Source organism: Artemia franciscana, chromosome 9, assembly GCF_032884065.1.
Source record: "Artemia franciscana chromosome 9, ASM3288406v1, whole genome shotgun sequence".
Classification (NCBI taxonomy): Eukaryota; Metazoa; Arthropoda; class Branchiopoda; order Anostraca; family Artemiidae; genus Artemia; species Artemia franciscana.
This window is the reverse complement of record NC_088871.1, coordinates 26,793,493-26,817,417: the sequence shown is the minus strand read 5'-3', so window position 1 is coordinate 26,817,417 and position 23,925 is coordinate 26,793,493. Positions and strand designations below refer to the sequence as shown.

At 35.7% G+C, this 23,925-nt stretch overlaps 1 protein-coding gene across 1 annotated transcript in view; it reads left to right on the top strand.

Annotated features, from left to right (window-relative positions):
* Positions 1 to 6,550: 6,550 nt before the first annotated feature.
* Positions 6,551 to 23,925, top strand: part of LOC136031213 (compound eye opsin BCRH2-like) — a 51,819-nt gene continuing 34,444 nt past the window's right edge. The window contains exons 1-4 of the mRNA XM_065710585.1: positions 6,551 to 6,710; positions 12,030 to 12,201; positions 16,417 to 16,589; positions 18,407 to 18,801. Coding sequence (XP_065566657.1) covers positions 6,629 to 6,710; positions 12,030 to 12,201; positions 16,417 to 16,589; positions 18,407 to 18,801 — 822 coding nt within the window. The 5' untranslated portion in view covers positions 6,551 to 6,628. The remainder of the gene's footprint in view (positions 6,711 to 12,029; positions 12,202 to 16,416; positions 16,590 to 18,406; positions 18,802 to 23,925) is intronic.

The following is a 23,925-nucleotide window of genomic DNA, read 5'->3' as shown; positions in this document are numbered from 1 at the left end:
ATTCGTTCTTTCACCAAACGATCACTTTTAAGATAATCTTGATAAATTTGTTAACAATGAGACATTTACTGATGATGAAAAATTAATTTTGGTTCTAAAAGCCCTTTGACGTATTGAGAAGCATAAACCCTACCGTGGGAGACCGCTCAGAGTAAATGCCATTAATAAACCTTAACCTCAAAATTCACCGCAAGCATAACCGCCACCAAACCAGGAAGAAGATTTATCTAAATTTTTATTAAGTGTTGTAGACTTTATTCCTCATTCGTATCGCGAGCAAAGTAAAGCACTCATGACCTATCTCACTGAAAAGGCACATTTACAAATTGATGACAAAAAGAGGGATGATATAATCCATGGCATGAGTTAGAACCTAGTTGTTTTAGTATCAATTTTAATTGCAAATTGTAAAAGACTTGAATCATTTCACAGTCATTTTTATAAATTTTTTAAATTATCAAACTTTCCAAAAACTTTTTTGGGATTAAAAATATTATAAATCGATTAAGAGAATATGGAGAAACATCAAAATATGTTTTTAAATCAGTTTCTGAAAATACTAGCACACCAATTGGTGGTTATGATTTAAAAGATACCAAATGAAGGGGTCTTAATATCAGTGAATCACCTATTATTATGCAAAAGGGTAGCGGACACTTTACCCAATATTTATGTTCAAAATGGCTCAATTTTCAAAAGGTGTTTATAAGAATATTGGTGAGGTGGAAGGTTTAAGCTCCCCCACAACACTTGCTGAAGTCGCTGGATTTCAAAAGAGATTAGGAACAGAGTATTTACGAAATGAACCCAGTCACACTCTAATTTAAATCATTGAGCTCGCGTTAGCCACTATCGAAAAACTAAGATTTTTCCATCTGCATATAATAAGCAGATCTTTAAACTCTAAGCGAGGTTCAAAGACGTGAAAAAAGTCCGTAAAAGTATGTTTTACATCTAATCAGTGTTATTGGTCGCTATGCATATACCATTCCACAGCGTTCAAAGAGAGGTGATGAAGTTGCTAAAGCTATTGAATCTATATTTGAAAAAGATCGTTATAGGAAAATTCAAACTTATCAGGGAAGTTAATTTGATAATCTAGTGAAATTGAGAATTATTCGACTTTTAATCTCAAAATATTGTACATTGAAAACTACAGTTGCTTTCATTTAAACTTTAAACCAAATCATATTGATTTATAATCGACTTGCCCTTTTTTGGGATTAAAAATATTATAAATCGATTAAGAGAATATGGAGAAACATCAAAATATGTTTTTAAATCAGTTTCTGAAAATACTAGCACACCAATTGGTGGTTATGATTTAAAAGATACCAAATGAAGGGGTCTTAATATCAGTGAATCACCTATTATTATGCAAAAGGGTAGCGGACACTTTACCCAATATTTATGTTCAAAATGGCTCAATTTTCAAAAGGTGTTTATGAGAATATTGGTGAGGTGGAAGGTTTAAGCTCCCCCCACAACACTTGCTGAAGTCGCTGGATTTCAAAAGAGATTAGGAACAGAGTATTTACGAAATGAACCCAGTCACACTCTAATTTAAATCATAGAGCTCGCGTTAGCCACTATCGAAAAACTAAGATTTTTCCATCTGCATATAATAAGCAGATCTTTAAACTCTAAGCGAGGTTCAAAGACGTGAAAAAAGTCCGTAAAAGTATATTTTACCTCTAATCAGTGTTTTCAGTCGCTATGCATATACCATTCCATAGCGTTCAAAGAGAGGTGATGAAGTTTCTAAAGCTCTTGAATCTATATTTGAAAAAGATCGTTATAGGAAAATTGAAACTTATCAGGGAAGTGAATTTGATAATCTAGTGAAATTGAGAATTATTCGACTTTTAATCTCGAAATATTGTACATTGAAAAATACAGTTGCTTTCATTTAAACTTTAAACCAAATCATATTGATTTATAATCAACTTGCCCTTTGATCCATGTGTAATCATGGTCCCCGTTGAGTTCATCAGGGTGAAAATACACTTGATATTTCCCTAAACATTATTTCAATGAAGGGAGGGAAGTGAAAAAGATGAAATTCAATGTTGATGATACATACAGTTCGAATCAATCTAACAACTAATATTTTTGAAAAGGATAATTACTTGTGGTCCACTGAACTTTTAAAGGGTCAAACGTTTTAGATACTAAGCCTGTAATGTATCATCTGCATGATATGAAAGATTAAGAGATTTTCAGTGGTTCTTATGACTATTAATTACAAAAAGTTAAAACCAGCGGAAAATATGAAATTGAAAAAATATTAAATAGTCGAACTCGCAAAGGCAAGAGATTATTATGTGTTCAATGGCTAGGATACGCCTCTGATTTTGATTTTTGGATTGCCGCTGAAGAAGTTCGCACTAATTTTTTCTATTTGAGATTCATGTCCATTATCTCTGACCCCCTCTATGATGATTTGAATGAAATAACCAATTTTTTGACAAAATTCTCTAATAAGAATAACTCTCTCTATAATAAGGTATGAATTTGCTCCTGTTGATTGTATTCTTCAAAATACACATGACGTCCTGAGAAAGAATGGTATATATGATATAAAAGTCAATATGATATAAAACCAAACGATTGGCAAGTACGTGGTGAGGAAGAGGAATTGATAAAATCATTTAACTCTGATTTATACAGCATCTCATTCTAAAATGCTAAGAATATGGTAGGATAGCTGATTTTTTTTGAGCAATCAATACAAAATCCCGGTTCGTAAGAATGATGCATTCCACTTTAACTATTCAAAAGGACGTCGAAGGTTTACATTAGCTCTGCCATCGAGAATGATTTAATTCATTTTAAACGATAATCTGAGAGACACTTTTGGTTTTAAACGGAATATAATCGTGGTTAAAAGTAGCGGAACCATCAGTGGGACGGATATTGTTATTTTTGCAGAATATTTCTTTATGCGTCCTGTGTTGAGCCATCGAGAGTCGGTAATCCCAATGTCTGCCTACGGTGTTTTTTTTTTCAACGAGAAACCACTAACTAACACACTAAACACTACAATATACAGCAGCCTTAATATATTCCAGTAAACACTTTGTATTTGGAACTCTGTCAGTTAACAGTAAGAAGTTAATTGAGCCATCCTTTAACAATAAGAAAAAGGTTTGTCTGTGATTACATGTCATTTTCGATGAATTCAATAACGACATGGCTAAAAGAAAAAATACTTTTGTTTGCCTGGTATTTTGATTGCTATATTGCTACTCTTTGGTCAAGACAATGGGTCATGGCTAATTTTCAAGTTTATTCCAGTGAATCTATTTCATAGATGTGACTTCCATATTTATAGATTTGTATGTCGTTGTCAAAAAATCTAACAATAAAAAACCATGTTCAGTTGAGTGGTTATCCTGTGAAAATTGTGTGCTACACAATTTGCTTAGACAAATAAGTGTCTAAATAAATGAAAAGCTGGTGAACACAAGCAACAATCGTTCAAACTATGCAAGTTATATACGATTCATGTTGATGACTATCATGTACTATGTGAGATTGAGAGGCTTAGCTATAGATATAAGATGTTTAGCTATGCATATGAATATAGAACGGACACTGACACTAGAAATATAATTATAGATTTGAAAACTAAAGATTGGCTTGAAAAATAAATCATGAAATAATTAATATACTTCAAGGGTTGTCTCCCAATGTTAAAATTGATATAAAGTAACAACTTTTTCTGTCCAATTTTATTTTGTGAAAAGTAGTTCTCGCTGCACCTCATGTTACAGTCTCTGTCATCTCCGCAATACTTCATGCACAAATACAACAGGTTATGAGTTTTGTTGCTTTAGCAATTGCGAAAAAAAGAACAGGTGGAAATAATATCAACATGTTTGTTTTGCGTTTAGATTTTACCTTTGCCAAACCATTGGAGGAGAGTATAGCATTAATCTCGCTAAATCAGTGTCAAAACCTATTTGGAAATTACCACTGATGGCAGTGTTCCATTTGAATTAGCACAGTGAACACAAATCAAAATAATCAATGAATTCAATTTGAAACCCTGCATGTCCAAATACAAACCCAATTGCAAACTTTCGGTTTTTATCGACGATATTCAAAGGGTGAACAATACCGTTATCATTGTTAATAGTAGACCATCAACTGTAAAGACGGGACATTCGCTATGCATCTTTAAAACAGTGAAGGATATTGAATTTTTCAGTCCTCTTGGCCTACTACATAAATTCTACGTGCATCAAATCAAAACTTTCTTGAGCAAAATGGGAACTCTATTATTCAAAACCAAAAGCGAGTAAAATATTTATCAACTAAAGGCTGTGGCTTTCATTCACTATTATATCTTAGTTTCCTATGTCACAGATACACTTATAGACTAACAGTGAATTAATCAGCATTTATGTAGACAATCCTCGATTGAACGACTTTCTAGCTTAAAATAGCCTTTCCTACCTCTGTAATATAAATTTATGTGCCCTAAGAGTGAAATATCTTAAAAAATTTTGTGAGTCTTTTTATTAATGAAACCTATATGCACAATAAAAGTCTGTCTCCTTTAGATTTCTTCTTCCACGTACTGGAGACCACCGGTAATGATAAGTGCCTGCAGTTCGTCAAGGTTTAGCTTTTGCTCATCTTGTCATGTAAAGTCAAGGTCACATTTTCCACAATATAATGTAACTTCAATATTGTAATATCTCCTTGTAAAGTCAATAATACTATTTGGATGCATATTATAGAATTCAAGAGTTTCAATTTGTTTATTTGAAGCAATGTCACATACGATATTCTCATTTGAAAGATCACTTTCTGCAACAGCCAAATAAAAATCAGATGGTTTATAATCATAGCAGCCAGTATCTTCACAGCGGTGTCGTATAAACAAGATTCTATTATTATTTTATCTATTGAAGCATATACCAGACTTTTCCTCGCAAAACAATTTTAAATCGGAATGTTATCAGTCTCTTAAAAATAATCTGAAATCACGTTTAGGGTTTTTTGCAATCATACCAGGGTAAGTACTTTCCCATTGATTACATTTATCAACGTGACAAATGGAGCATAAGAAAAATGTATACCAATATAATGGACACGTATAAGACATTTTTTTCAATTTTGAGTCTCTGCCAAAAACAACTGACAAGCGACTGATAAAAAGAATGTCTTTTATGGGGAGAATAATCGAATGACATTACGCATCAAATCAATCAAACTTTTTTAGACAGGTTTTATTTTAATGACGACTTATTTTTTGCTCCCATACAAAATGGCCATCTTGAAAGAATTTCTAGGTAGTGCTTAAAAGTAAATCCAGAATATCATTTTTTTTCAATTAATATGCCAATAAATTAAGTAGGCCTAAATGTATGTTGCCCAAGACGTAAAAGTCTCATACAATATTCCAAAGACGGAGAATCGTTTTTAATTATATCGTTCAGCTTTCTTTGACAAAATATTTTCCTTTGAAGGGATAACTCTAGCTAATCGTTATCTAGGATCAAACATTTTTCCAAAGTCACTAGATTCCGTAAGATTTTTTGTTTCTCAAATACAGAGAGTTTTAATCCTGACACTCACTACCAATTATAGACTAACAATGAGTGAATATTCCTTCTCGCTAGTAAAATATCCAACAGCAAATGTAACAAAGTAGCTCCTTTTTTATATACTTATTCATTGTTTAATAAATATATCCGTAGGTAAAATATTATTGGATCTAGTAACTTTTGCATGGGGTTTGTTTTTCATCTATTCATCTTTAATGTCCTAACTGATAATGTTTGCTAGTGTCCATTCTATTTTACCAGTGATTTCCCTGTCTATTACCACATGTACACACACTTTCTTGGGATATTTCACCTTCAACTAAAAAAAAAAACAGATGTAGATGGTTGTCCTTTCGATGCACAAATAATACTAAAGCAAATCGTAAGATCCAAGAAGTCACGCAATATTACGTCACTATCAATAAATTTAACAAGTTAAGCAACTGATAATGCGTAACAAACACCTGTATCTTTAAGAAAATTAATAACACGTAAATCTTGCGGGATCGCCGTTAAGCTTGTTCGTGATCTTAAGCTATTGAGAAGGAAATCAATAGTGACTATGTGTGTCGAAAATGTGCCTATGGCGTCACTACTGTTATTTGGTCAGGCGACCAACTATATATTTTTCTTAAGTTTTCTATTTAGAATGGTGGTTACTATAGCCACATGTCACTCATACTTACTTCTCGTTAGCATGAACTGTTTGATAACCTTGATTCAAAATCCATTGAAATGGAACGACAAAATCTGAATTCCTTTTAAGAAATCTTATTGAGATTTACAAGGGTTTTTACAGGAGAAGCCAAATAAGGAACAGTCTATACTTTGATAAAAGGATGTTCTAATACTAATCCATTTATAAGAAAAGAAAACGAATGGCCTCCTTCTTCAACCAAATAATGTTCTTTGTTTTAGAAACCCTTACAACTGAAGAAAATTTACTTATTGGATTATCAAAGCTTACACCTTGAAATAAATTGAAAATGTTCCTACATATCAGTTCAGTTAGCCTTCAAACTTAGATAGCAGTTACCTTTGCTCTGCAACACCCTTGTTCCTATTTTACCATGTCAAACGGAAGCTATTTTGATCATCTCAAAGGCGATCCTCACCCTTGGGACAATGGCTACGGGTTCTTTATACCCCCAGGTAATTTTTTCTTTCAGCACCCTTTTAACTTGTATGTTATATGTTTTTTTTTTTTATATCAAGAGTCACACAACCTGCAACTATGCTCCAACACTAAAGATAAAATACAAATCTAATTAAGCCTCCTTTTTGGGTAAACGCATTTTAGTGAAGTCATCTATCGTATCATCTTGAGACAGGTAGCTTAAAAAACACACAGACACAAATTACCATAAATAAGTTTGCTGGTGTCGCTCCTTTCATCACCAAAAAAGTCTAATTTTTCAGTTTACTGAAAATTAATCGATTACATAAATTGGAAGTTTTATCAGCCAACTAGTTTGTATATGCAGTTATAATGAAAAGATTCAGAAGAAAGGAAACCAAAGTGGAGTTAAGAGTAGTTTTAAGTGGTAAATCTCAACTTAGCCTCAAATTTTGTAGTTTGAAAAGTTTCACCGCCAATTAGCATGTTGCCCATCCTCAAACCGCTCAGTAGCAGTGGCAAAATATATTCAAAATCCTGGGGGATAGGGCAAAGTTGGAGCCAATATTCCCATATCAAGTGCTAATGACAGTGAAAACTGAAAAATGAGTCATTTAGTACTATAAAGGTAAAGATAAACTTAAGAAAACTGACTCATTTCTGTGGATGTTTGAATCATGCAGGCTTATCTTAATTTTGACAAGATAATTTAAGAAACTAAATTTCAGCCTGCGGACAAACCGGTGTCTGGGGGGGAGGCAAACCCTGGTCTGGTACCCCTGCCTCATAGCAAATTACGCTCCTGCCCAGTAGTATTTATTGTAATAACACTAGCATTAATTGTAGCAGTAGTATTAACATATCGTCTGGGTCAATTGCACATCCCCCTAATCAAGCCCTGAATGTTTTAACTTCATGCAATTAGCCACTGCTATTATCTTTCCAAAATGCACTATTGATAACCTGTACATTCAGAGTGGGTTTTAATTTAATTCAACTTCTCCCTCAACACTTCTTGAAATTTTTATCTTGAATACACTTAGTGTTAGCAGCAGTACCAACAGCAGTAGTAGTAGTAGCGTGCAAGTATTGTCTTTTTGGTCAGCTGATTAATTAATGCACTTAGTCATTCCTGAGTTCCGCCCTTTTGATAACTCGCATGCACATAATGTGGATTGATTCAGATCAAAAACCCTCAACGTTCTCTGAAAGGTTCACATGAATGCTCGAACAACAAACACTATTTGTATACAATGGGCAAATCATAAAATTTACATCCCTTGCCCTGAGGGCTAAGGTGCTATGACATCCCCGAGAACAAAGTAACTATGCCCCCCTCACAGATTTCAGGGCAAAAGCTGTAAGTTATGGAATTCACCCAGTTTTTAAATGGTTTTAGGCGTTTACCCCTCCCCCTGGCGTTTACCCCCTCCCAACCTGGAAAATACTCCCTTAGTAAGTACCCCTGCGTGGAAAATATACTCTGAGGAAAATACCCCCCTCATGGAAACTAAAGCTTTCCAATTCTGAGAATTTTATTTACGCTGTGTGAAACTCAAGAACAAACTGGCTTCTTCGTTAGTTTCTTTCAGCTTAGCCTGACCCAAGACAAACTCAAGTGAAAGAATATATGGTAAATTTAATTTCGGCTATATATTTGCGCATAGGGAACACAATTCTGTGTGCATAGAAAACAATTCTTAGTCCAAAATATTCAGAATGATTGTACTTAGCACATTTTGCATTCAGACCCGCTATACCCCCCCCCCCCGTAAAGTAAAAGTATATAGCCCAAATAATTTTCTAAACTGAAGATGAAACCGGTTTTTTTCTCGAGTTTTAAAATCGTAACTTGAGTAAGTGGTGTATACCGGAGTTTTTCGCGGAGAGAGAGCCGTATTTCCTGGAAATATTTAGAAAAGGATCAGAAATTAAATTAATTAAAGATACAAGTGACACAAGTACCGAAATTTTTCATTGAAAGAGTTCGATTTCCCGGTATTATTTAAAAACAATCAGAAATTAAATTAAAACAAAACAAGTTTCTTCAATTGAAAGTTAGGAGCAGCATCTAGGTTTACAACGAACAGAAATCATTGCGCAAATGAAAAGAGTTGTCCCTTCCACGAGAACTTTTACGCTAAAGTTTTGACTTTTTGTCCTAGTCCTTTAAAAACTACTCCTGAAACACAATGGCTGTTTATTTAGAATAATAACCTTTGTTTTAAAATTCTAAAAAAAGCTTTAGCGTAAAGAGCGAGGTCTAAAGAGTGGGAAGCCCCTTTCACCTGCGTAATTATCTCTGTTCAGGTTTGCTCCTTACTTTCTGTTGAAAAAAAACTTGTTTTTTTTGTTTGTCTTTTTAATTTTTGATCATTTTTAAATTATACTGGGAAATCCAAATCTTTCTCTATAAGAAATTTCTATACTTGTGTATTATACGCCACTCACTCAAGTTTACGATGTTTAAAACTCGAGAACAAACCGGTTTCTCAGTTAGTTTCTTCGTGACTTTAGTAACAAATTTGGGCTATATAGTTGCACTTTAAGGGGTGAGAAGGGTAAAGTATAGTGGGTCTGCATGCAAGATGTAATTTTCTGGTAAAAAAATTCCTTCATGAGGTATACCAGTTTGAAAGTTTCAAGGGGTTGACAACTTCAGTAGTAAGGTATATACTGAAACGAAATCTAGGCCGATAAAAATTGTGAGACATATAGAGGACTTGTAGGCAACAGTTGGTTGTTAGGTAATAATCACCTTAGGCAATGAGGGCTTAGAAACTTTTGCTAGTTGGTGTATCTATTATTTGTTTCAAGTGCATTTGATGGTAATGGTAAAACCAATTCGGTTCCAGCGGTAAGACAAGTAGCGGACTTGTAAGTAATAATCTCCTGTTAGACTATAATCAACTTCAGCGATGAGGGGTTTGCAACTATGCTTTGCAACTATGGTGTACCCATTTATTTGTTTCCGGTGAACTTGATGCCTATCATGGGAGAGGAACTTATAAATAAAAATCGGTTAACTTTGGGCGAGAAACGGCTGTTAGCTCATAATCACCTTCGGCAATGAGGGGTTTGCCACTTTTGCTAGTTGGTGTACCTATTATTTGTTTCCGGTGTATTTGATGGTTAAACTAATTTGTTTCCAGTGTAATAATCCAGTGTAATAAATGTAAATAATAATCGGCTGTTGGGCTACAACCATCTTCAGCGATGAGGGGTTTGCAGCTTTTGCTAGTTGGTGTACCCATTTATTTGTTTCCGGAGGACCTGATGTCTATCACGGGAGAGGGACTTGTAAGTAAGAATCTGTTCACTTTGGGCTAGAAATTTGTGTAAATTGGTGCACATTGTATTCGATCTCTTTAAATCTGACAGAATTAAGTGTTTACGCAATGGGTACAAACGATAACGTAAAAGAACGAGGTAGTTTCGCAATAATTAGTGTCTAATTATTGCGTACAATAAACTGTTGCTTTCGCAACACTTTAGCCGGCGAAGGCGGACAAAGGTTGCTGCAACACTTCATGTTGCCCGGGCAACGTAGGTCTAGTTTTCTTTGTTTTAGAAACTCTTACAACTGAAGAAAATTTACTTATTGGATCTTCCGAGCTTAAACCTTGAAATAAAAAGAAAATGAGCTTTAAGAGCTTTAGAAATTCTTAGAACTGAAGAAAATTTACTAATTACATTGTTAGAGCTTACACCTCGAAATAAATAGAAAATGTTCTTACATATCAGTTCAGTTAGCCTTCAAACTTAGATAGCAGTTACCATTGCTCTACAACACCCTTGTTCCTATCTTGTCACGTCTAACGGAAGCTCTTTTGATTATCTCAAAGGCGATCCTCACCCTTGGGACAATGGCTACGGGTTCTTCGCAACCCAAGATAATTTTATCGATCGGAACCCTTTTAACTTTTATGTTATATGCTTTTTTTATACCAGGAGTCATAGAATCTGCAACTGTGCTCCAGCCGTAAGGATAAAATAACAATCTAAGCCACCTTTTTGGGTAAATGCATTTTAAGGAAGTCATATATCGTAGGAACTTGAGACAGGAAGCTTAAAAAACACGATAGTAATTGAAATAACAAAAATCAGAAGGCCAGTTAAAATCTTGAAAATTCAGGGGGAACACAGGCCTGGTACCCCTGTCCCTATGATAACGTTTTGCTGTTATTCAAGGACTAATGACAATCATTGAAAGAAGGTCTACCCGTAAGTCTCATGGCTTATACATCCTCTAAACTGCAAACAAAATACAAAACAAAGATATATCAAATTACTATTGAAGAAAGAAAAACTAAAAAAGAAATAAAACCTAAAACAATAGTTTTTTTTAATTATTTGCGGTCTCCGTGAAACCGCGAATTTAGTTACTTCCCCTTGAGTCCCATGGTAAGGATGAGCATCTGTTATTTTCTTTATTGAACTTAAATATTAAATTTTAACTTAAAAATAAAATTTTGAAATAATAGAGTCTCCAAGAAAAGTAAAGGGTGAGGTAAAAACTGCCAATGGGTAGAAATTAGCCTATACAAAGACGTCAAAATGAAAGCTGTAAGAAATTACTATGGTTGAGGAAACCAAATCTAGACCTAGGAGTGGATCTAGAGTAAAATCTTACTCTAGCCATTTGTACTCTAACTTAAGACTCCAGAAATGGAAGCGCACCATACAATCATCTCTTAAATCAACAATTTTTTTTGTATTGATGAGTGCAGAATGATAACAAACTCTGAAAAAAGTCCTTTTCCTCGTGAGAAGAACAAAAGATTGGACTAATTTTGCGTTTCGTTGATTTCAACATTCAGCACAGGGTGACATTTAATTCTTTCTGATAAAAAAATTATTTTGATTTATTCCTTCTTTAAAGTTGGACCTAGAATATATGTGTAACCAATATATTATTTTTATCATTTGTCCCCTTAACAGCCTGATGGGGCTAAACAGTCTAGCTGTTTCTGACATTTTCTTTATATTTTTGTTTTGATTTTTATTTACAGTGATACAGTGATCAGTTTTCACTGATGTTCAGCTGCTTAGGAAAGGGATTTTAGGTCCTGATAAATTTATCCATCTTTTTGTTTCCTTTCTTAACAATTTATTTCTTTTGTCTCTGGCTGTAGGTAGAACCATAAGATTTTCTTAGCCGAGGACCTCAAAAAATCTTAGTCTAGCGCTGATGATGGTGATGATGCACATCCCTTCTTTAATGCATTCTGATTATAGATTTTGATGAATCCATAACTTGTCATTTTTCTGCCACAGGAGCGACTCTATCTTGAACAAACTGAGGAAAAGTAATTTATCTCTTAAATATTGATTTTTTTTTCTTTATTTTGTAGGGATGACTCAAATTACTGGTGCTTCTGAAGCTGTTAAAAGTATGTCCCACCCTCATTGGCATAAGTTTCCTCCTAACAATCCTGCGTGGGACTATATGTTCGGTCTTCTATACATAACAATGTATATCATATCCATGTTTGGCAATGGTCTTGTTATTTACCTCTTTGTGAAGTAAGTTAAGCTTCTATAGAAAAAAAACTATTGCTATCTCTCTCTCTCTCTCTCTCTCTCTCTCTCTCTCTCTCTCTCTCTCTCTCTCTCTCTCTCTCTCTATCTCTCTCTCTCTCTTTCTCTCTCTCTCTCTCTCTCTCTCTCTCTCCCTTTCTTTCTCTCTTTCTCTCTCTCCCTCTCCCTCTCTTTCTTTTTCTCTTTCTATCTTTCCCTCTCTCCCACTATTTTTTTTCAACTCCCCCCCACAAGAAGCTCAGTTATGTTGGAAGGGTGATTGAACCAAAAGTTTCAGGTATCGTTTAAAGGGCAAGATGGATTACGCATTTTAATGTAAGAGGAGGAGTTTCAATAGGGGCCGGAAGTAGGCTAAAAAAGTAAAAGCCGTTAGTTATTAAGACAGTTGGAACCTAAAATAAAAAACAAAAAGATGGCTTTGGGGGCAACGAACCTTGTTTTTGTAATTTTTGTTCGTCTTAAGCTTGATTTGCATTTTCAATTTAAGTTTTATTCTTTTTAAAATTTATTTATCACTTATAAGTGAATTATAAGTGAACATAAATCAATAAGTAAATCTTAAAACGAATAAAAATTAAATTGAATATACAAATTAAGCTTAAAACAAACAAAATTTACAACAAAAAAGAGTTTGACTACTGCCCCCTTCCCTAACCGTAAAAGTCTGAGGCCTATTACGTCGATGCGCTTCACTGGAAACGAATCGTAATACAAATATTTTATTTTGTGCTTACAACATACAAAAAATAAAATTTCAGTGAAATAAAATTTTGAACTGCATCATAAGCTGCTGTTATTCCCTTTTCCCCCCAACCCCACGAAAATTCCAAGTCCCCTTGTCCTGACCATCCTCTTCGTTTCCCCATTAGTACCAATACCCGAGCTGTTCACGCGATACTGATTGAATGCCATTTCGATGGCGTGGTTACAAATAATAGACCGGGGACAAAGTGGTTTAGCAGGCCCCTTCCCGACACCTAATTTGAGGTCACCTATCCTCTCTTTCCCAAAAAAACTACCTGGAAGTTTTAACTGAATCCCACAAAGTAGTTCCTGAGATATTGCAGGATTTATGTTATAATAGCCTGGACGGTGACCGGGGTTCACCCCCCCCCCCCAAGAAATTAAGCCCCTGCCAAAAATATTACCCATGTAAAAACCCCTCACCAAAAATACCCCCAAGAACCCACCCCCACAAAAAAAATGCTCCCGCAAAAATACCCTTTACTATTGGGTTTAATGCTACTCATTACTTTCATTATAACATCATGGACCATAGAAATTCACAGAAATTATAAGGGAATAGATATAAATTTTTCATTTTTGATGTGTTTTTCAAGTTTATTTTGTGTCCCCCTTCAAAACCCCCATCCCCCAACAAAATTCCTGGTTATGGCCCTGGAAGCTTTATTTCAATTTCTTCCTCCACCCCCTTTTCGTCTCTCCCTTAGACCTAAAGATTATGTGTTATATCCAATTATGTATTTATCCAATAGCTCAATCAAAGCTAGAATGTTTTTGCATTAAAATGCACCCTTTAACGTATCTCCCTCCCTCCTGAACAATAAGAGGACCCCATTGTAAAAGTTCAAGTGCCTTTTTAAGTTTTGTAATTTTTCCATTGCTCACAGATAGCATTTGTTATTGGGAAGGAGGGGGACATTTTGCGAGGGTATTTTCTGCGGAGGGAAGGGGAGAGTGAATAGTCGGGGGGATGTTTCAGTGTGGAGTATTTTTTGAGAATCATTTCTTCTCAACGTGGTGTGGGATGGGGGGTATTTTCCATGGTGGGGTAATTTCCGGGGGGGTCTGCGGGGCTATTTTCTTAGGGGTATTTTAAGGAGGGTGTTTCCTCAGTTTTTTTGAGGGGGCATTTTCTGCAGGTTATTTTTCAGGAGGGTATTTTCCAGGGGTATTTTCCACGGGGAGTAGTTCCCAAGGGGGTGTTATTTTGCGGGAGGCTTTTTTTGTAAGGTATTTTACGGGTGTTATTTTCTGGGAGAGGGGTGGGTATTTTCTGCGGGGGGTAAACGTCTAAAACCATCACGGATACCTTTTGTGTTAACTTGGGTATATAAGGTTTCTCTCGATTGACATCATTACTTATCTATGGATAGATTCTAGTCCCCGATGGGCTTAAAGAGCTAAAAATTCAAGGTATAGTTGAGACAAAAACTCTCCTGTCCCCCTTTCTCAAATCAAAACCTTCCTCAGTATTTGAGACAAATGCACTCCTCTGCCCCTTCCTCCAAGTGAAAATTCATGGTATATATGACCCTCTTCAAAAAAGTGAAAGTACCAACTCTCCTAGGCTGTTCCCAAAACATTGCAGATGCAGTATTTTGATAACCTTAAAGCATATAGAGTCTTCTTTTTTTTCTTCATTACTTAACAATGGAAAACAATTTAAGTCCTATAACAGCTTATAATCAAAGAACGTTCGTTATGATTGGATAAAAATACAATCAGCCCCTCCCCCAACGAAAAATCAAAAGTTCACTTCCCCTATCCCATTTCTTCTTCCTGGAAATTGTAGATCATGGAGTTTGATAGCGTAGATACACATAGAATTTTTTATTTAGATCTAATTTTCATAGTTAAGTCGTTATTAAACATTTACTCGCCTCCCCTCAACTCTCCCAGGAAGTTGACTTGGAGCATATCAATTGACGTTGTTGAGAGGGGCAAGAGGGGCATTAGGACCACAACAAATCTGAAAAAAACTATAATTTAATAAGTAGGTTTAAAACTGCTGATTGTTTTGTGCCAAATTTGCTCTTTACTTTGAGCACATAGTATTTTTTTTGAGTCCATGTATGTTATTAATATAAAAGAAACGAGAAAAAAGCAGTCCATTACACTGCATAATGTGTTCCACAAACATTTTTCCAAATATACTGCCTTTGAAACCCTATCATTAAGTAAAAATGTGAGCCTAGTTAATGGCAAAATTGAACAACGTTTTATGCTTCCTGTTTCGCCACATTTGCTCGGGTCAATTTTTTCTTCTGATATTTATTGTGGTTTTATTTCCTAAAGTATACCAGTTCAAGATTAGATTCTCTTGTTTTAAGACTTTTAAAAGTGGAAATGAATACCACCTCTACATCTGCGAATAGGAAAGAAATGTAATAATTGAAGAATAAGAAGGAGGATATACAGTGAGTATAGTTTCCTGAATGAAAAAGAAACTACTAAAAGAGAAAATTAGACTTACTGATATTTATAATTAAAAAAAAGACCAAAGTTTTGGTTCTTTTAGTGTTTTATTATTCTGTTGTATGACATGTAACAGGCAAAGCTTCTTGGGCCGAATAACTTTTTTACGTTTGTAATAGCATTTTGGTAATAATAAAATAATTGATTGATTATAATGATATTCATGCTATAACTAGATAGGTCAAATCAGTTGTACTTTGGTCATGAAATTTGGTAGAGGGACATCCGTTCCACGAATCATTTAATTGTTTTAGTTTTTTGCAGTATTCAATTGAAATTCGATTTTATTTTTTGTCATTGAATCACCTAATAAAAACTGATAACTTCCTATTCCTTGCGTTTTGGATTCAGATACTAACAGATAAAAATTGAACTGCCTCTGTGTAGAATACCATGCTGACTTCTCGCTATTTCACATTTCTAAATATTCCTTTTAACCAGCTACAAAAAAGAACTGACGTAAATTCGCAAAGAATTATGACTAATGTTAGTATATTAGTATTTATATATACATATATATTTCGCTTTTATTTACCTATCTTATTCATGGAAATTTCCCCGCCAAGCAATTCGCCAAAATCACTTTCGATCTACTAAGTTCACAGCGCTATGATACGAAATTCACTATTAAGTCAAAACTACTTAGACTGAACCCGCTAAAGAGAGACTTCGTCCCCCCTGAAGTTACTTTCCTTGTTGTGAATGAGGTGAAAATACCAGGTTTCTTTTTCTCACCTGATTGCACCTATTACTACCCATATTAATAGTGTCTCCCGTAAAGCTAACGCATCTCTGCAAACTCTTTCAAAAATGCGTCGCTTCGGGTGCAACGCCCACACTCTTCTTCAGGCATACATGTGCTACGCACAACCTATATTTGAATTTACCTCTACCGTCTAGGGCCCATTAGTATTAAGAACCGCCTATCTAATGCAGGTACTGGGGAATAAGAAGCATTTTCAAATACCCTTCTCTTTACAGAGCAAAGAACTTACGGAGTCCTGCTAACATGCTTGTGGTCAATTTAGCGGTTGCTGATTTTTTCATGATGCAGACACAAGCACCAATGTATATTGTAACAGTATTTAGCTCCAGGTGGTGGATTTTTGATTTTCTGTGGTGCAAGAGCTATGCATTTGCAGGAAGTGTCACAGGTAGATACCCAAAATCCCGCATTATCCCTAGTATTGGCATTGTATATATATATATATATATATATATATATATATATATATATATATATATATATATATATATATATATATATATATATATATATATATATATATATATATATATATATATTTAATTTAGGTACTTTTCTTTCGAAAGAAAACTAGTCATAAGTTGTTCTTTTTCAAAAGAACTATTCTATCAACATTCTTGTTCCACTTATCTTCAAAATATTTTTGAGGATAATATTTTTCGAAATAGACTAAAGTATTTATAGTCATTGTTTTATATTTAGTTTTATTCAACGTATTTTTAAGCTAATTTTTCATACACCAGTTACATATTTTTAATTTTTTTTTTTTTGGCTTTAAACGACTTTAAATCGCCTTGTTTGATGAGAAATTAATATTTCCCACGACTCCTTACATTGTATGATTTAAGTTACATTTAATAAAGTGAAAATTCAGGTGGTATTGGAGAAACCAGTTAAGATAAGGTCAAAGTAATTAACCAGACCTATGGTGCCAAGGCCCCGAGGATTGTCGCTACAACTCTGACCCATGTTGTATCGTTGCACTTTCTTACTCTATTTAATTTCTTCCTAGCTAAGTTATGTGAATAAAAATAAATTTACCGTTAGGCAGGCCTGATAATATATATTAAGCATGGTAAATTTTTGAAATTATTTGATTAATTCATGAGTTGAAATACGAAAATAAAGTGACACTCTTATCATAGCCTGGTCATAATTAAATATCAGGCAAAAAAGCTAAAGAGTAGGATCATCCAATCCCCATTCAAAACTTTTTCTATATATAGGCCTAGTCAATACTATCGTGCCTTTTGGGTAAATCTATTGACTTTTTAGATAATTAATATTTCAGGGCATAAATAAGATAGGAAAAAATATATAGCCTAGGCTACTAGACCTTTTAGGTTCTACATTCAATGGTCTATTCAAGCAGTTATTTTCTTGCCCTCTTCCCCATGACAAGACCAGATATAGCCCCTGGATGTAGGCTATACAAGATATTACTGTTAATTTAATGGCTTCAACGATTTTGCATAATACTTACAGTGTCCTCCCTGTTTTGTTGGTTTGCATTATTATTGTTATTATTGTTATAATTTTATATCAACAGTAGATTCATAATTCCAATTCAGAAAATAATCAATGAACTTTTCTATATAGCTTTGGGAAATACCCCAAGTACTTAGACAACACCTAAATTCAGACGAATATTCTGATTCAAACATGTGTTTCATGAGCTATTCATTCAGAATCTTGGATATGATGTAGATGATTTTAGAAAGTAAAGGGCTAGCTAAGTGGTTAAGACTAGCCAAGGCTAATTATGATTGGCTAACTACAATCACGGAAACAATGAGGGAAAGTTTTTTTTTAAGATGCTAGAACTTGAACAAAAGTTACACTGTATTTCTAAAGTTTAACCTCAAGCTTAAAGTGTATGTCCATGACTAGGCTACATTATTGATTATCAGCAGAATAAAATTGTTGATGTTGTATAGGACTAAAATATTCATTGCAAGGCTAATTGCATATTTATTAAGAACATTTTGACAAATATAAAAGTAAAACAATCTGCTTTTTAGGTGATGTAATATAAATTTCATATTGATTTAAATGTTGAAGGGGTGATTGGCGGTCCGATTATTGGGCATCTCAGCCTAGGGCTATAGATTATCTATTTAGAGAAGTAACTTAAGGTGTTGATTTTGAAGTCTAACATTTTTTTGCAACAAATGGTTACTGTCTAATCATTGTATTTTTATTTAGGCATCGCTGCCATTCTGACAATGGTTTTCATTGGCTATGATCGTTACAATGTGATTGTAAAGGGAATCAACGGACCAGTAGTAACAAAGTTAAAGGCAGCAATGTTTATCATATTCATCTGGGCCTATGCAGTTGGAATAAGTCTTCCTCCTCTCTTGGAGGTTTGGGGATCCTATGCATTAGAAGGAATGCTAACAACTTGCGGCATTGATTATCTCACTGAGACATTTAAAGTCCGGTCTTATCTTCTTTTCATTTTTTCTGGCTCGTACGTCTTGTGTTTGAGCTCCCTCGTATTCTTTTATTCGCAAATTGTAAGTGCAGTATGGACACATGAAAAAACACTTAAGGAGCAGGCTAAGAAAATGAATGTGGCAAGTCTTCGATCAAATGCTGTAAGTATCATTATATTTGTTTTCCTGATTTTGTGTCATTAATTCTTAAAATTTTTTCCACAAAACAAGTTTCAACAGAAAGGTAAAGAGCTTCATTATACAAAAATGAGCAGAAATAAAGTCAAAGAGTCTTCCAAGTGTAAAATTACCACATATCACCATCACCACACGAATTAAACTCAAAACAAACAGAAATCACAGGCAGCACAATACCACTGCCTAAATAAACAAGAGCTAAGAGCTCATATGGTACTTGTGACGAGGCAAGAAGAGCTAAGAGCCAAAAGATCATATGGTATGAGCTCTAACAAAATTCTATGAATCAATAAATTGATTTAAAAGGAAAATAAGAGGCTTAATGCCGGTCAGGATTTAAAATAAGAGCTCTGAGTCACGATGTCCTTCTAAATATCAAAATTCATTATGATCCGATGACCCACTCGTAAGTTATCAATACCTAATTTTTTCTAATTTTTCCGATCTCTTTAGCCCTCCAGATGGTCGAATCTGTGAAAACGACTATATCAAGTCAATTTGTGCAGCTCCCTGACACGCCTACCAATTTTCATCGCCCTAGCGCGTCCAGAAGCACCAAACTCGCCAAATCACTGAACCCCTCCCCCCAACTTCCCCAAAGAGAGCGAATCCAGTACGGTTCCGTCAATCACGTATCAAGGACATTTGCTTATTCTATCCACCAAGCTTCATCCCGATTCCTCCACTCCAAGTGTTTTCTAAGGTTTCCCCCTCCAACTCCCCCCAATGTCAAAAGATTTGGTCGGAATTTGAAATAAGAGCTCTGAGACATGAATTTCTTCTAAATATCCAATTTCATTAAGATTCGATCACCTATTCGTAAGATAAAAATACCCCAATTTTCACGTTTTCCAAGAATTCCGGTTTCCCCCTCCAACTCCCCACAATGTCACAGATTCTGGTCGGAATTTAAAATTAGAGCTTTAAAGCACAAGATCCTTCTAAATATCAAGTTTCATTAAGCTCTGGTCACCCTTTCGTAAGTTACAAATACCTCAATTTTCAAAATCACCCCCTCCCCCCAACTCCACCAAAGAGAGAATTTCCGGTCCGGTTATGTCAGTCACGTATCTTAGACAGGTTTTTATTCTTTTCATCCAGTTTCATCCTGATCTCACCGCTTTTAATATTTTCTAAGATTTCCATTCCCCCCAAATGCCCTCCCCCCCAATTACGCTGGATCCGGTTGAGATTTAAAATAAGAGATCTGAATTACGAGGTCCTTCTAAATATGAAGTTTCATGAAGATCCGATCACTTCTTCGTAAGTTAAAAATACGTCGTTTTTTCTAATTTTTCATAATTAACTCCCCCCCTAAAAGGACGGATCCATTCCAATTATGTAAATCACGTATCTAAGACTTCTGCTTATTTTTCCCACCAAGTTTCATCCCGATCCCCCCAATCTAAGTGTTTTACATGATTTTAGGTTCCCTCACCCCAAATCCCCCCAATGTCACCAGATCCGATCGGGATTTAAAACAAGAGCTTTGAGACACGATATCCTTCTGAATATCAAATTTCATTAAGATCCGATCACCTTTTCGTAAGATAAAAATACCCCAATTTTCACGTTTTCCGAGAATTCCGGTTTCCCCCTCCAACTCCCCCCAATGTCACAGAATCTGGTTGGAATTTAAAATTAGAGCTTTAAAGCACAAGATCCTTCTAAATATCAAATTTCATTATCTGCTCTCTTTGGGGTAGTTGGGGGGGGGTTAATTCTGAAAAATTAGAAAAATTAGGTATTTTTAACTTACGAACGGGTGGTTGGATCTCAATGAAATTTGATATTTAGAAGGATATCGTGTTTCAAAGCTCTTATTTTAAATCCCAACCGGATCTGGTGACATTGGGGGGAGTTTGGGGTGGGGAAACCTAAAATCATGGAAAACGCTTAGATTGGAGGGATCGGAATGAAACTTGGTGGGACAAATAAGCAGAAGTCTTAGATACGTGATTTACATAATTGGAACGGATCCGCTCTATTGGGGGGAGGGGTTAGTTCTGAAAAATTAGAAAAAATGATGTATTTTTATGGCACTTGGTTTTAACCAGGTGACACATAGCAATCGCAAATTCTGTCGGTCTGTCTGTCGGTCTGTCTGTCTGTCGGTCCCGGTTTTGCTACTTTAGGCACTTCCAGGTAAGCTAGGACGATGAAATTTGGCAAGCGTATCAGGGACCGGACCGGATTAAATTAGAAATAGTCGTTTTCCCAATTTGACCATCTGGGGGTGGGAGTGGGGGGCCGGTTAATTCGGAGAAATAGAAAAAATGAAGTATTTTCAACTTATGAGCGGGTGATGGGATCTTAATGAAATTTGATGTTTGGAATAATATTGTGTCTCAGAGCTCTTATTTTAAATTCTGACCGGATCTGATGACATTGGGGGGAGTTGGAGGGGGGAAACCTAAAATCTTGGAAAACACTTAGAGTGGAGGGATCGGGATGAAACTTGGTGGGAAAAAACACAAGTCCTAGATACATGATTGACATAAACGGAACGGACCTGCTCTCTTTGGGGTAGTTGGGGGGGGGGGGTTATTTCTGAAAAATTAGAAAAAATGAGGTATTTTTAACTTACGAACGGGTGATCGGATCTCAATGAAATTTGATATTTAGAAGGATATCGTGTCTCAGAGCTCTTATTTTGAATCCCGACCGGATCTGGTGAAATTTGGGGGGAGTTTGGGTTGGGGAAACCTAAAATTATGGAAAACGCTTAGATTGGAGGGATCTAAGCGTTGTCTGTCGGTCTGTCTGTCGGTCTGTCTGTCTGTCGGTCCCGGTTTTGCTACTTTAGGCACTTCCAGGTAAGCTAGGACGATGAAATTTGGCAAGCGTATCAGAGACCGGACCAGATTAAATTAGAAATAGTCGTTTTCCCGATTTGACCATCTGGGGGTGGGAGTGGGGGGCCGGTTAATTCGGAAAAATAGAAAAAATGAAGTATTTTCAACTTATGAGTGGGTGATGGGATATTAATGAAATTTGATGTTTGGAATAATATTGTGTCTCAGAGCACTTATTTTAAATCCTGACCGGATCTGGAGACATTGGGGGGAGTTGGAGGGGGGAAACCTAAAATCTTGGAAAACACTTAGAGTGGAGGGATCGGGATGAAACTTGGTGGGAAAAATAAACACAAGTCCTAGATACATGATTGACATAAACGGAACGGATCTGCTCTCTTTGGGGTAGTTGGGGGGGGGGGGTTATTTCTGAAAAATTAGAAAAAATGAGGTATTTTTAACTTACGAACGGGTGATCGGATCTCAATGAAATTTGATATTTAGAAGAATATCGTGTCTCAGAGCTCTTATTTTAAGCCCGACCGGATCTGATGATATTGGGGGGAGTTGGGAGGGGGAAACCTAAAACTTGGAAAACACTTAGAGTGGAGGGATCGGGATGAAACTTGGTGGGAAAAATAAGCACAGGTCCTAGATACATGATTGACATACCCGGAACGGATCCGCTCTCTTTGGGATAGTTGGGGGAGGGGCTCATTCTGAAAAATTAGAAAAAATGAAGTATTTTTAACTTACGAACGGGTGATCGGATCTCAATGAAATTTGATATTTAGAAGGATATCATTTCTCAAAGCTCTTATTTTAAATCCTGACCGGATCTGGTGACATTGGGGGAAGTTTGGGGAGGGGGAACCTAAAATCATGGAGGTCTCACAGGTCTTATTTCAAATCCCGATGAGATCCTTTAACATTGGGGGGAGTTGGAGGGGGAAATCTTGGAAAAACACTTGAAGTGGAGGAATCGGGATGAAGCTTGGTGGATAGAATAAATAAATTTCCTTGATACGTGATTGACAGAATCGTACTGGTCTCGCTCTCTTTGGAGGATATGGGGGAGGGGTTCAGTGATTCGGCGAGTTTGGTTCTTCTGGACGTGCTGGGACGATGAAAATTGGTAGGCGTGGCAGGGAGCTGCACAATTTGACTTGATTAAGTCGTTTTTTCAGATTTGACCATCTGGGGGGGGGGGGGCTAAAGGGAGAGGACAAATTAGAAAAAAATAGGTTTTTATAACTTACGAGTGGGTGATCGAATCTTAATAAATTTTGATATTTAGAAGGACATCGTGACTCAGAGCTCTTATTTTAAATCCTGACCGGCATTAAGCCTCTTATTTTCCTTTTTAAATCAATCTATTGATTCATAGAATTTTGTTAGAGCTCATACCATATGATCTCTTGGCTCTTAGCTCTTCTATCCTCGTCACAAGTGCCATATGAGCTCTTAGCTCTTGTTAACTTACGAAGGAGTGATCGGATATTCATGAAACTTCATATTCTGAAGTACCTCGTAACTCAGATCTCTTATTTTAAATCTCAACCGGATCAAGCGTAATTGGGGAGGGGGCATTTGGGGGGACCGGAAATTTTAGAAAATACTTAAAGCGGTGAGATCAGGATGAAACTGGATGGGAAGAATAGAAACCTGTCTAAGATAAGTGACTGACATAACCGGCTCGGATCTGCTCTCATTGGTGGAGTTGGGGAGGGGAGTAATTTTGAAAATTGGGGTATTTTTAACTGAGGAAAGGGTGACCAGATATTAATGAATTTGATACTTAGAAGCATTTTGTGCTATAAAGCTCTAATTGTGCTTAAAGGATTTAGAAGGATTTTGGTTTAAAATTTGAAGCTCTAGTTCCCTTTTAAGATTCAAGCGCGATAAAGGACAATAAGCCTATCCCCCCCAGCCAAAAATGCCTCTTTTCACCAAATGCATCTGAAGGAAATCGTGAGATAGCCTCTTTGTTCAAAATGGTCAAAGGAACATATAACAATGCCTTGAGGGTTGACCCTACCACCGAGAGCCCTGGGGAAATATCTTTAAGTCATTCCCTAGGTTATATAAGATTTTATGGAATTGGTGTTCATGTAAAATCCAGACGAGGCTCATTTGATTTGAAATTAGAAGTTATAGTAACCTATTAATCATTTCCGTAAAAACATTCAATCAAATTTTGGAATAACAATTTTGTTCAGAGCAGTTATATCTTTGAGGACTACACTCCCCCTCCCCACAGCCATTGGGGGAAAGGTTTGTAAGTTGTACCTTG